The sequence below is a fragment of the Diabrotica undecimpunctata genome, chromosome 2 (genome assembly GCF_040954645.1).
Source record: "Diabrotica undecimpunctata isolate CICGRU chromosome 2, icDiaUnde3, whole genome shotgun sequence".
NCBI lineage: Eukaryota > Metazoa > Arthropoda > Insecta > Coleoptera > Chrysomelidae > Diabrotica > Diabrotica undecimpunctata.
The window spans coordinates 134,844,327-134,859,907 of NC_092804.1; the positions used below are offsets into that span (position 1 = coordinate 134,844,327).

General features: G+C 34.3%; 1 protein-coding gene across 2 annotated transcripts in view; it reads right to left on the bottom strand.

Moving 5' to 3' along the window:
• LOC140434915 (homeobox protein orthopedia-like) overlaps positions 1–15,581 on the bottom strand; it is a 228,139-nt gene that overhangs the window by 41,409 nt on the left and 171,149 nt on the right. For both annotated transcript variants that reach the window (XM_072523543.1, XM_072523544.1), the window contains exon 4: positions 15,384–15,527. In XM_072523543.1, the coding sequence (XP_072379644.1) occupies positions 15,384–15,527 (144 nt within the window). The remainder of the gene's footprint in view (positions 1–15,383; positions 15,528–15,581) is intronic.

Consider the following 15,581-nt stretch of genomic DNA (forward strand, 5'->3'; position numbering starts at 1 on the left):
GTATTACCTGTAATTCTTCTCAGTACTCTCATCTTTGCAGTTTCCAGTAGCCTTTGCGTTGTGGCTGTATCGGGTCTTATTTCTGAGGCATATGTCATTATTGGTCTTACACTGGCTTTATAAATTCTTGACTTTATCTCAGTATTAACGTGTCTGTTTCGCCATATTGTGTTATTAAGACATCCTGCCACTCTATTTGCTTTTTGTACTTGATCTCTCACATCTTTGTCCAGGTCTCCATTGCTGACAGTGCCATTCCCACGTATTTTATTTCCATTACTTGTTCAATACTGATGCCATCAATTTCTATTTTACATTTGGTTCGTTCTGTGCTAACTATCAATCAATCCACGTATCCTTTTCTTTGTATTTTGGTTCTATTAGTTGCTTTACCTCCGTCCTTTGACCCCTTATGAAGCGCCATATTTCATTTTGCAGACCGTAAAAATCATGTTCCATTTTTTTCAAAAAGCATTCACAGTGATAATTTTTTATTTTTCTTATAAGTGCAAGTATTTAATTTCTAATTTTCTTGTAATTATGGTATGCCTCTTGTGTTTTGGTTGACATGTATTTCAGGTAAGCTTTTTTCTTTTCTTTACATTTTTTCTTCACTTCTGTACAAAACCACGGAGTTCTTCGCTTTGGGAACGATTTATTTTTATTTATAGTATTTCTTTAGCTAAGATACTTAATTTTTGCCCAGCTTTCTTCGACTCCATCACTTTCTGTGATATATGTGTTTCTGCTTTTTTCGGTTACTCTTTTTTGGAATAGGTAATGTCCAGAGTGATTGATATATCTCTTTCTAACTTGCATCTTCCATTATCTACTGTTCTTTTCTGCTTGTCAGCGTTATCATGTTTTATGAGATACTCTAGCAAATCCGGTATTCTATGACTATTTAACTGTATGTGAATTACTAATATAGACATTGATAAATTATGTATAATCAGAACCTAGCAATATTATTGTCATTAAAACTAAATTATCATTTCTCAGAAATTACTCTCTACACTTTTGATACTATAGTCAATTATAATTGACTTAATTATAGTCAATGAAGCAAACGTAAAGGTGTTGATTAATACCTAAGCACTTTTGAATAAGAACATTCAAAGCAAGTACTTTTCTTGTGCACACAGCGCTAGGGAAGCTACTTAAATAGGGAAAATAACACTACTTGTTTTTATTTTTAATATAAAAACACAGTTTGATTTAATGGTGCTTTCAAAATTTATTTACTGTGTAAAAATGCCAGTGTAAAAAGGTTTTCTCAATGTGCATTATAATGAATTTAAAATGACTACTTTCTTAGAATAATTTGTTTGCTAATGGAAGTAGCCGCATGAGTGTATTAACAATTTAATGTTTTATTTTTATCGATTTTCTTTTACTTACAAAGTGTTTGTGCAAATTAGAAGTATAAATAAAAGATATTTATAATATAAATAAGTTTTAAACGCCTACTTAGAAGCTGCTTAATGGTTTTACCTGGTTAATTATTACGGTTTATGCGTGGTATTGAGCGAGAAAAATAAAATGAGTTAAGTTTAAAAAACGAAATATATTTTAATATACATATCAGAGTAGATGTACGGTGAAAATATATATAAAATATCTGTAAATTTGTAAAGGTGTAAAATGTGATTTTAAAAATAATAATGATAATGATTACACTTATCATTCCTTTTATATTTATTGGATCAAAATAATAATATGAAAATAACATTTCGATATTATAGATTATGTATGTCTGCCGCCTATATGTCTGTCCAATGTTAGATTAAAAAACCGTAATAGAGCAAAACTAACGACGGATTCCGATACAGTAGGTACTTAAAGTTATTATGGCAGAACTTGTGAAAATGCAGACTGTCCGCTTGTCTGTCTGTCCAATGTTAGATTAAAAAACCGTTATACAGAAAAACTCACGAAGAATTCCGACATCATCAGAGATTCGGATAATTATGAGAGAATTTCTATTTACAACCTGAGATATGCAGATGATATGTCAATACTCGTGTCAATTCACTAGCAGTGAATACTGATGGTCTTCAAAGAGAATAGTCCAAAAAGTATATACAAGAAAAAAAGTTTCTCATATTTACCAACAGGCCAAATAATAATATGGAACTTGTAACTTGTAACGGAACGGTAATAATTTGTGCTTATGTAATAACTAACTAAATATGTATGTTGAGAGGTTACATATTCTGTATCTTGTTATGTGGTATATAAGCAGCTATGCTAATTAAAGCGATGATGAAAAAGGAGGAAGTTTTTGAGATATGACTTTACAAAAAAAATACTAAAAATACTTTACTTAAACCGAGTTACCGAGTTAAAAGTTTTGTTACTCTCCAAAGAAATATATTTCAACAATGTACTAAAGATACAAAATTATAATATGCAGGCCATCTAATCAAAGGGACAAAATACCAGCTACTGCACGTTACCATTTGGGGAAAAATTATGAGAAAACGTAGCCTTAGAGCAAGACAAATATCTTGGTTCCATAAAAATAGATGGAAAGAGCCTCATGTTATGATGATTGGAAAACCAGGAAAAAACAGGACCTTTCCACAAATTTACATGCCTATATGCTTATTAACATCAATAAGCAAAATTACAGAAAGAGTGATACTACCCAGGCTGAAATAGGAATCCGTAACAAAAGGAACAATACCTGAATTACAGTTTGGATTTAGAACACTTATGTGAACTACAAGTAATGTGATTAACGGAATATAGAACGAAGGGCCTCAATGAAAAAAAGTATAAAACTGCTGCCTTTCGAGATATCAGTAAAGCCTTTGACAGAGTATGACATGAAGGCTTGCTATACAAAATGAACGACCTTGGATACATTGAGGCGATGACATGTCTTTTTGCATCATACCTAACCAACAGGAAGTTCAGAGTCCGGATAGGCTCAACCCTGTCTGGGGTTAGAATCACGGAGGCTAAATTGGCGCAGGAAGAGCTACTGTCGCCTTATCTGTACACCATCTACAGAGCCGACATTTCAACCAAACCCAGATCGTTATTAAGTTTATACAAAGACGACACTGCAATAGCAGCATATAGACAGATCAAGACCTAGCTGCAAGTCACCTACAAAGAGCTCTTAATCGCATACAATCCTGGTGTATTTTGGGACCTTTACAGAACATGTAAACCAAATGGTCTACAAAGCCAATGCATTACGGAGTCAACTCTCTTAGCCAATAGGCCGGAAAAAGGTTCAAAACAAAAATCAGAGTTGCAAACAGCGTTATCCTACCAACATTAGAGTATGCCTCTGCAGCATGGGGACAGATCTGCAAAACAAAAAGGAAAAAGATTCAAACAATCCAAAACTCCATAATCAGAGAAGCGCTAGGAATACCAAAATACGTGCCATTAAGGTAAGCATATGAAGACTCAAACCAAAAGAAGATCCTACGAACAATGGACGAGAGAGCATCCGAGATTTTCAACGACCTCAGAAACCATCCCAATAAAATATTAAGAGAGTTAACAGATTATGATGAAAACCTAAGAACATGACAGACGGCCCAAACAACAACTAGCAGGATATAGAGTATACCAGCAGAATCTAAGAATACTGAGATAGTCATGCAACAGTCAACACAAGCAGTGAAAGAAAGCCCCAAAAAAGCATTCAGAACAATATACACATGGTGTGTGATGACAACATACACCTGGGAATTTATGCACACCCTACCTCACGCACACTTTTTAGCATTTAAGTAAACATAAACATAGAAGGCGTAGGCTCTTATGGCAGGTTACATAGAGACCCTATCGCGGAACCTGAGCATCGAGACCATGTGCTGAACCTGAGCATCGAAACCATATGCGACAAACATGAGCTTAGTGGCCAGACCACTCGGCCAGTCGACGAGGAGAACAAAATTAAGTTTGCCAAATCGGCGACTGAGTGACAGAGTACACACAAAGTTTGGACAAAGAATCATCAACTTAGATGAGTGGCCTTCTGTTCGAAACACACACATCTTTTTTAGGGACTTAGTCCCGAAGTCATGTTAGAGTAACTTCTATACATGGTCAGTAATGTAAATAGGGAGAAAAGCCGATATGTGTGCTAGCCCTACAGATACGTGGGCTAACCACAGTCATGACTAGTCATGAGAAACAGAGGGTGTTCCATTACCCAGGGCATCCGAAGTAATTTTCTAGATTATAAGCCTCATCACGTAAGTCACGCATTGGAAAGATGTGGAGGAAAAGCCTGGGGGTCAGATAAGTACCATTTCATAGTGAAGTGAGACCTGTTTAATCTTCGGACATTTGGGTACCACTGTATACACATGTTCCTAGGGGCAGGATTGATCACTATGTGTGTGTGTGTGTAGGTGTGTATGTATATATATATATATATATATATATATATATATATATATATATATATTCGGTTTTTTATAACGTCTTACGACGTTGTCCGACTCCCAAACGCCACTGTATTCTGTCTTAAGTTAGGTCTTCGTCCAGATTTCGAGCGCTAATCGCTTTCCTAACTCCCAGGTTCCAGCTCTGTGGTGGTCTTCCTCGTTTCCTCTTCTCTGGGGGTTGCCACATCATCGTTTTTTTAGGCAATCTTTCGTCCCCCATTCGGCTCACATGCCCATACCATATGAGCTGTTTTCTTTCAATATCCTCAACTATAGTGCCCTCTATACCCATTTGTTGTTTTATCACTTCATTCCGTATTCTGTCGGCTCTTGATATTCTCATCGATCTTCTGATGGCATCCATTTCCGTGGCTTCGACCTTTTTCTTATATTTTTCGGTTATTCTCCATGTCTCAGCTCCATAAAGTAGGCTAGTTTTAACCATTGTCTCATAGATGTTCCATTTTCTTTTCTTTGATATTTCTTTACTCCATAGAACTCCGTTCAAACATGCTATAGCTCTTCGTGCTTGTACAATTCGATGTTCTATTTCTCGTTCGTCTTTTCCACTACGGTCGAAGATGACGCCCAGGTATTTATATTCGTTGCATGGATTTATTTTTTGACTGTCATCGATATCGAGTTGTTCTGCTTCAGCTCCAATTGAGAGGTATTTTGTCTTTTCTAAATTGATATTTAATCCCCATTTCTGGTATTCTTCAATTAGTTTTCTAAGCATGTATTCCATGTCATCTTTGTCATTTGAGATCACCACCTGATCATCTGCAAACTGTAAAGTATATATGTAATCCTGATCGTTCAATTGTATACCCATTTCTTTGACTTTCCTTTTCCATTGTTTCAGAGCTGCGGAGATATAAATCTTAAATAGAGTCGGAGAGATACAACATCCTTGTCTGAGACCCTTAGTAACTGCAAATTTTTCAGCTAAGAGGTTTCCGAATTTCATTTGGGAGTTTGAACCATAATATAGATCTTTGAGAGCACTAACCAATGTTTGATGTATGTTTGATGTGCCCAGGACTTCCCATAGTTTATTTAGCGGGACAGTGTCATATGCCTTCTCAAGATCTACAAAAGTCATATGTAACTCTCTATTTGTCACAATTTTCTTTTCTATAATTTGTTTAAGACAGAAGATGTTATCTGTACATGAACGACCTGCTCTAAATCCTCCTTGTTCTTCGTCTTCAGACGATTGATAATCTTCCTCTATCAGGTCCCGTAGTATTCGACCGTATAGTCGACTCATTGAGCTTGTGACCGATATCCCTCTATAGTTTTTACAATTTCTCCTGTCACCTTTTTTATATATTGGGGTCATATATGCTGTTTTTCATTCATCTGGTGTTGGATGTCCATTAATATATTCGTTAAATATCACCGTGATCATTCTGTGTAATTTCTCTGAGCCATTCTTTATTAATTCCGTAGTTACTCCCTCTGGTCCACTTGCTTTTCCATTCTTCATCCCTGCTATAGCTTTTTGAACTATGTTGATATCTATGGTAATATGCTCTCCCAGAATTTCGATTCTTGATGAATTCATATCTTCTTTAAATTCGTCTCTGTTCTTATTTAATAGATGTTTGTAATAATGTCCAATCCTCGGGATTTATGGGATTTAGAATCACTTTCTCGTTAGTCGGCTTCTTAACAGAGTTTATAAACTTCCACGCCTCAGTGCATTGTCGTCCTCCAATATAAAATTTTATCTCTCTGCACCTTCTATCCCATATCTCATTTTTGGAGGTCATAATTATCTTTCTAGTTTTCTTCTTCATTTCATTGTATCGGTCTTTGTCTGCGTCATCTTTTGTATTCAACCACTTATGGTATAATCTTTTCTTTTTTGTTACCGCATTTTCGACGTCTTCATTCCACCAAAGCTTGTTACTAATTTTATTTTGTTTGATTCCTAAGACCTCCTGTGCTATTTGATGAATACTTGATATTATGTTCTCATATATGCATTTGGTATTTGTTAGTGTTTCGTCAAGTTTGGAGTCCATTCAAGTCTTATATAGTGTGCGGGTGCTCTCATGAATTAAACTGGACAGATTGTATTGAGGAAGATCAATTCTTTCTAAAAGTTGTTCGTCTTGGCTTGATGAGACACTGTACTTTAATCTATATGGGAAAACAATTCTTGCCCTGACCATGTGGTGATCTGATCCGCATACTGCTCCTCTCATAGCTCTAATATCTCTAATGAGTATTTGTGAATTTTGTTTAACTATCACGTAATCTATTATAGACTTAAGATTCCTTGTTGGTTGAAACCATGTATATTTGTGTATGTTTTTGTGACAGTAATATCCGTTAGTTATTTTGAGTCTATTACTTTCACAGAGATTGATAAGTCTTTCTCCGTTATCATTTACGACGTCTTCGATTGGACCATAAGGTCCAATCACATTGTTGTGGCGCTTGTTTCCTGTTCTTCCATTAAAATCGCCTAATAAAAATATTTCTCGGTTATTTCCAACTCTATTAAACTTCGTTTAATTTTGCAAAGAATTCGTCTTTTGTGGTTGCATTCTCACCCTCTGAGGGGGCATAGATTGCTAGTATTCTTGTTTTTTTATGGTGTAGGGTCATATTTACTTGCAGGATATTTTCATCTATTGCAGTCCAGCTGGTAATTTTCCTTTTAAACTTTTTGTTAATAATTACGGATACTCCTCTCTTAGCTCTTTCTTCCTTTGGTACGCCGCTATACAGGTGTATGTAGTCTCCTATCATTACTGATCCAACGCCCTTCTTCTTTGTTTCAGTGAGGGTCACTATGTTGAGGCCAAGTTGTTTTACTTCTTTAATGATCTTTTCAGTTTTACCCCTTATTCCTTGTACATTCCATGTACCTATCATCATGGTCCTTTTTCGTAGCCGTTTTCGTCTTTGTTTAGATCCGTCTATATTTCCGAGGTTTGGTTTGGGATTTTTAGCAGTAGTTTTTTTTCTAGATATTGAGGAGCTAGCTCAATGATCCAACCCCCAACCTGGAGGGCCAGGAAATTTGTCTTAAGGTTTTCATCCTTTAGATTGACTATCTTTCTGGACTTCAGAGATCAATCTTCCCCTCGATTTTATACAAGCCCTAAAACCATTGGGCTGCCACCTTCGCCTTCCAGACCGTTGTGAAGATCTTCTTCTGCGCCCTGGATGCCGTTGTGGGCCTCATCCGTGACCCTGGACAAGGGACCCTGAGCAGGTACTAGTTTCCCGGGTCAGGAAACACCTGGAATCTGCGAAAGGCAGGGATTGATTCACTTTCCCTGATAGGACTATCCAAAAGGAGTTCATACCCGCTACCTTAGTATGTGTGTGTATATAAACAGAATAGAAATAGTCACAATGGTCACCAACCTTTGATAGAAGACAGGTTGTGACCATTGTGACAGGTGTCTGGTATATCATTGTACCAAATTAATAATTCCTATACTTTGTTAAATGTTTCCTTTTGTGTCCTTTTTAAATGGCATTGTGGATCCTGTGAAGTTTTTTATTAAATTTTTTCAGAAAATAATATAGGTACCTATAATAATACTCTAAAACTAATAATATTATTGTTACAAATGTAAGAGTACTATTATAAGTTACCTTTAAAAAATATTTTGCAACCTTAAGAAGCATGTATTAATAATTTAAATTAGATCAAACATTTAATAAAATATCTTTAGTTTGTAGTGTTTCTAAACATTGTCCAGTTGTCTAAATGTAAATTGATTTTCATGAAAGGTTCTATTTTAAATTATATCAGGAAATAAAATTATATAAAACTCATATTTTTTGTGTCATTTATTTACTGAATATTGTTATATTTTGTTAGGTGTATACGTGCGAATGAACCTAAATGAATTATTAATGCTTTAGTAAATGGAAATCACATTGGATGAAATATTCAGTGTTTACATAATTTTATGACAAGTTTGTCCAGCCGGTCCATACTCCGTATGTACCGTAAATATTCAATAAACATTCTAAATACAGGGTTGGATGGAAAGTTTTAGTTTATGTCTATAAATTATAGCATTGAATAGTTATGAACAATTTAACCTTATAAATTGATGAAAAAATGCAAATTTTACCGACTTTTTACTCTATTGAAATATGATATTATACCTCTCTTCGATAGTGAATTAGGTGACCTGCAAATATAAAGTTTCTTACTTAAGGCTATTAAACGATGGTAGAAATCACGAAATACAACATGCATCTACAATTTATCTTTAAAAACAGTATCTTTTTCATTATTTACGTAGGCAAAAGACGTTAAAATAAAAGTAAAAGTTTCCATTTTATTTCAATCTTAAGTGAATACTTATATAAAATTAATGATCTCTAAACTTACTTGTTGTGAGATTTAGTTTGAAGGTGTGATTTCTATATATTTTATTACTTGACTTAGTGACTTAGATTTTTGATACACAATTTTAGCATCACTTGGATTTAATTAAGCTCCAAAGTACTCGTATTTTAGTACATCTTGTTAAAAATCTGTTGGAAATAAGCTAACATTGTTTACCTCCGCATCTGAACAGATATTTAGGTTATGTTGTTAGAGGAAACTGATAAATGATTCACATTACTTATTATGATCATTGTTTGCCTAAGGGTTTTTATTTTTGGAAAGATAATATGTACCAATAAATGTTACTCAATATTTCTATGTCCGATTTCCTGTTAATACATTTTTGTTTTTCTGAATATGAGTCATTTCCAAAATAAAACGTTTTTTTTTGTATTAATTTCCCTCTGTAAAACGCTTGCTTCAGAGAAATTAAAGTCAGGCTTGAGATTTATTGGATGTTCTGTTAATGCACAAGATTTTGATTTCTTTGTGTTGATGTCACTTCTGTGTGATATAATCCTACTGAACAATGCTCTAGAAGTTTCTCCTATATATATTTTGTCACAATTTAAGGACGGTATTTCATACAAAACCCTTAAAATTTCATTTTCTGTCAAAGGATCCTTAGTTTTAGTGTATAAGTTAGAGATGATCTTAACGTTTTTTGTGATGATTTTGAAGTGTTGGTTCTTAAACAATTTTATTAAGTTTTGGAGTTAAATCAGGGATGTATGTTGTTTGTTTTATTTGTAGGTTTTGATTTATGGTTGTAGAATCACATGTTCTACTCAGTTTGTTTAGTAATCCGTTTGGGCATGAATTTTCTATTAATATTTTCTTTAACGCCCTTAGCCTATTCTCTATGTATGTTGGATGTGTACGGATCGATGTGTTATATGTATGGATAAATGGATAAATTTAATGAGGTGGCATTTGGTCTATTCCACTGCGACCTTTCCACATCTATTGTGGTTCTCTAATCCTAGATTACGTTCTCTAGCCTGGCCCTTTTTTAAGGGTCTAATAGCTTCGAGACTGAATTTTTCTTCGCCTAATGTAAGGAAGCGCATATTTGCCCGGCTATCGCACTGATACAAAATGTGCTCTTCTGTTTCTTCTTCTAGATGACAGAATCTGCATAGATCATTATCTGTCAATTTTCAACTGCCAATCTGTAGCTTCAACTGCCTATTTTCTTACAGTGCTTTGTTAACAGACCTAGTATGTATGGATAATATGTATGGATGTAATGTGTATCGGTAATAATATGTATGTATGTAATATGTATATGGTAATATGTATGGGCAATATATGTGTGATATGTATGGGTGTAATATGTATGGATATATGTTTAATATGTATGTTTACAACCTTCTAGTAATCTAGAAGGGATTTGTTAATTCGTTTTGGGCTCGTACTTGTGTTTCTGTATATTTTACTTCTATTTAGGTTCTCATAGAATTTTCTAAAATCTACAAAGATTTTGTAGATATCTCTATCCTGCTTTCGAGCTTTTGCTAATATTTGTTTTAAGTTGAATGGCCGGTCAACAGTAGATCGTCCTGGTCTGAATGTGACCTGGTATTTCTCTATAATTTGCTCTGTCAAGTGACGTAATCTTCTGTTTATTATCCACGTAAACACCTTGTAGCTCACACAGAGTAGGGATATGCCTCGTATAGTTTTTCTAGCTGAGTTTGTCTACATTCTTGTGGATTTGACATATAGTTGATCTTTTTCATTCTCCTGGAAGTTCATCTGTGAGGGAAGAATAACACCTCTTTAATTAGTTTATGAAATCTCTCTATATTATCCATAGTATGCTATTATATGTATGTTGCTATCGATCAATAGAATGTAATTATAAAATGTAGCATTAGGTTAAATTTCATTAAGATTAAATTAATTGATCACAAGCGAGGTTAATACCGACTTACTCTTACTGAAAAACTATTTACGACGCTATAAAGAAGTTTATTAAGATGAGCTCAAAATGCATCAAAAAGTATTAAAAAAGGTCCCTATCTGTGAGGACTTTCTATAAAACTATGCGATATACAGGGTGATACTAAAATATTGTTCACGAAATAAACCATGATTTTTGGGGATGAAAATATTTGTCTAACTTATCTTATGAAATAGTGTATTCAGATAAAGTTACGGAGTGTATTTACAGATAAAACGAAATCAATAAAATGAAATATATAACTTATTTGCTGTTGGTATTTGTTTGTAAAATCATTAATTTAGAAGAGACGGTCAATTTTTTTAAACTAAGCTAAAATAATACCATATTAATTTTCACAAATGATCAAGTTTATCATTCCAGTAGACAAACTGATTGTTGTTGTGTTCTTTATTTTAACAGTGGTTTGACATTCGAGTTTTTCTAAATTAATTTTATGAAAAATAAACAATAATGGCAGATATGCACTTAGTCTTGGGTAAGAATCATAACCATCCGTGGTGTCACAGCTTATGAGTCAAAGCCTTCTTCAGAACAATCATCCTTTCACTCCAGTCTTTGGCTTCCTCTTGCCTGTTTTAAAACATTATCCATGTAAGGCGTGCTACCTTAATAAATTTTACAACGTTAGGGTTCCCGAAACTTCAATACAAGAGTTGCGACGCCTGTGCCACAAATCTTGCTCTTTTTTCCTCTATATCTTCTTAGGTAAAAATAACAACCACCTAAATATTATTGGGGCTCACTTTTTCTTTATTTTTTAATTAAGTGAATGTCAAGTGAATTGTACGGCGGCAACAGGTGTTATCCAGGTAACTACTCCAATAGAAATTTACTTGACAGGCGTATATTCCTAGTAATTAATCATCGTCCTTTAAGAGAAACTGGCACTTTGCAAAAACAAATGTGTAGTAACAGTGGTCGAGCAAAAATCCATGCAAATTATAATCCAATTCTTGTCCGTATTGATGAGCATCCTGAAATGAGCATGAGGGTGATAGCATCTGAATTAGGGGTATGTCGTATGAAAGTGTGGAGAATAGTTAAGGAACACATTATGTGTAATAAATCCAGATATGCCCTCCTACAAGCCATTTTGCAAGAAAAAATATCTGGAAAGAGAGGTCCGGGAAGAAGAAGAACATCCTAGTGAAAGAACCTCAGAACGTGGTTCAACACAACATCTGTGCAGCTTTTTTGCGCTGTTGCAGATAAGATAAAGATTGCCCTGATGTGTCTATCAATGACATTCGTCACGGATAGGCACATCAACAAGAAAACTTTACCACTTCCCTCTAACCTTAGTTCAAGAATTACTTCCACAATACCATCCCAAACTTATAGGATTTTGTAACTGGTTTTTATAGAATCAGCAGAGATAACCAAAAATGCAAAATCCAAAAATGAATAAATTTACAGTGGGCAGCCTTTGGAAAACTGAGACACACACAACATACCAACTAGCCTATAAAAAGTATTTAACCAATTCGTATTTCCAGTTGTTAATAACAAAATTTGCTTACCCATAAATTTAAATTGTATAATTTTCAACAAGAATATTAATATATTGTACTGCTTATATAATCACGCCAAAAGGTGCAAAATGAAATTGTAAATTACTAACCATCTTTTTGTTAGCAATTCTGCAACTAGTTTGATTTTGTAAGTGGGCGACGAAAAAATTATAAAAAAAAATTAATATAATAATAATAACACAAAAAAAAACAACACAAAAAAAAACACAAAAAAATAGAAAATAAAAGTTAAAAAAAAATCATACACTGCTCACACTTAACTTTTACACTACTAATACTTTAAGCATTGTTATTGTGAAGAAGGATGAGTTTTCGTTAAATTTCTGTAAAGTTTTTTTCCTTTTCTGTTTATTTTTTTTTAATTATTATAGTTAGAGAAAAAATCGTCAGTCTAGTTGGTCTTTACCAAAGCCATCTAATTAATTAAATAAAAAAAAATAATTCGTGTTCCCGGTAATGACTTATGGGGCGGAGACTATGAATCTAACCTAAGACTACGGCTTCAAAATTTAGAGACGAATGGAACGGTCTATGCTGGGAGTGACGTTGCGGGACCGAATAAGCAACGAAGATTTGCGAAGAAGGATGAGTATTGCTGATATTGTGAAATGCATAGCGGACTAAAATGGAGCTGGACAGGCCATGTAGCGAGAATGCACAACTCACAATGTTCGAACAAAATTACAAATCGGAGGTCAAGAGCAGACAAACGAAGTAGAGGAAGATCACTTACACGTTGGGCTGACGATATCAGGCGTATCACCAAAAACTGGCAACAAAGAGCACAAAATCGTAAAGAATAGAGAGGTTTAAGGGAGGCCTATATCCAGCAGTGGACGTGATAAGTGAAGGCTGGATGATGATGAAAAGACTTTTAGAAGAAAACATATAGTACGTCAACTTTCTAAAGTATATTTTATTTACCGACGAAGCAACCTTTATAAGAAATGAAGTCACTAATTATTACAATACTCCTGTTTGAGCCGACGTAAATCCTAATTGTAAAGAAATGCGTCACATCAGAGCAATTTAAGTTAATATTAAACTTCTTATTAACAAAAATAGTATCGTATTTAAAATAGGTATTTCATTCTATTTACGTTCCGTTTTTCGGAAATAATTTGAGGTAATGGATCAAGTCAAAACTGATATCACCACTTATTATATTGTTAAAAAGTTAGTTCATGCTTTCTTAGCTAATTAATAAAAAAATCTGCTACAAAATACTAAGGCTAGTTGTTATATGTATCAGTGAAAGATAAATCCTGACGAAATCCAATGAAGCAAATTGAAATTTCTTTCAGAGAGAAAAAATTTCCGATAAATTTATGGTACACTTTGTTACGTGTGCGACCAGGGGTAACTGACGAAGACTTACTTATGCATTAACCAGATGTATGGAAAACTAAATCCTGTGGCAGGGATAAAAGTAGTTTTAAGTAGTTTTAAGATGGTTAAGATATTTGGAGCACATGTCCGAAGACAAATGTTAGAAATGATTATATCAAAAAATCAGAAGAATGAAAAGCCTCGAGGTAAGGTGGGTGAGTATCTGCTTTTTTTTATGTTAATATTATATTAATTTTTAAAATTACGACTTTATATTTGAAAGTAGAAAATAGTCGTACTCGAGTATACAACTTAAATAAAAGTGGAAAATTTTGACAAGGATGTATAAAAAAAATGTACGGTTCTGTTGTGGCTTGTCACAAATTTCTCAATCAGAGTCTGTGTTTCCGTTTAAAATATGGCGATCGCGTGCTGACACACTTCAAAGGAGGCTGATTGTTATTTATTCTGTGACAATAACGTACACAATGGAAACGATTAAAAGTCTCACTACGTCGCAAGCTTTCTAAAGAATGGCGGATGCGTCACGCAATTTGACCACTGAGCTCAAGGCGCGCAGGTCGGCAGGGCGCTTTTTAAAATCAGCTTAACATTGTGATTGTTACAACGAATATACCCTAGAAGAAATTATAACGATAGTTAAATTATATATACTTTTGAAGATACTAAGATATTTTACTAAAGAAAAGTTCTTTTGGTGGTCTCTATACATTAAAAACAAATACATTAAAAACATAGATTAGTGTATGTTTTTAACTTTTAGTGATCATCATCATCATCATCATCAATCAGCCAATTGCGTCCACTGCTGGACATAGGCCTCCCTTAGTTCTTTCCAGTGTTCTCTACACTGGGCCGCTTGAAGCCAGTTTTCCGCTACACGTTTTATATCATCGGTTCATCTAGTCGGTGGTCGTCCTCGGCTTCTGTTATAGCTTCTGGGCCTCCATTCCACAATACGTCTTGTCCACCGTCCATCTTGTGTTTTGGCTAAGTGCCCTGCCCAGTTCCACTTAAGCGTCGTGGTTCTTTTGATGACGTCTTGAACTCCTAATCTTTGCCTGATTTGTTGTTTTGTTATGTGGTCTTGAAGGCTCACGTTCAGCATTGCACGTTCCATGGCTCATTGTGTAACTCTGAGTTTATTCGCAGATTTTTGCGTGAGTGTTAAAGTCTCTGCTCCATAAGTTTGTACAGGTAAACCACATTGGTTATAAACTTTTCGCTTGAGACACATTAGAATTGAACTTTTTAGAATATGGCTTAATTTACCAAATGCTGCCCATGTCAGGCCTATTCGCCTCTGTATTTCATTTGTTTGATTGTCTCTGCTTATTTTGATCTCGTGTCCCAGATATTTGTAAGTGTCTGTTTGTTGTATGGTATTATTGTCTATAGTTATATTTCCACTCATTACGAGATTTGTCATAAGTTTACTTTTCTCAAAGTTTATCTTTAATCCTGCTCTTTCAGACAGACTTTTAAGCGAATGTGTCATAGAAACTGTATCCTGTAAGTTATCTGCGATTAATACAACATCATCTGCAAACCTTAGATGATTTAATCTTTCTTCATCTATATTGATGCCCATATCTTGCCATCGAGTGTTCTTAAATATTGACTCTAAAGCCGCCGTAAACAATTTTGGTGAAATATAGTTTTAGTGATGAACTCTTTGAAATAAATTAAAACCGAATACAACAATCTTATTACTATTAAGTAACTATTTCAAAACTTACCTAACGAATTAAGTCCGTAGTGGGCTTGGTATACTGTACTAGAACTACTTATTGGTAGAGCAGGACTAAGTCCTGAACTTTGGTTTAGTTGACCTAATGACTGGCCAAACCCACCCATTGAACTTTGGCTTAGCTGACCCAATCCTGAAATAAAATATTTAAAAATCTGTAAAAAATACATTAATAACATTTTAGTAA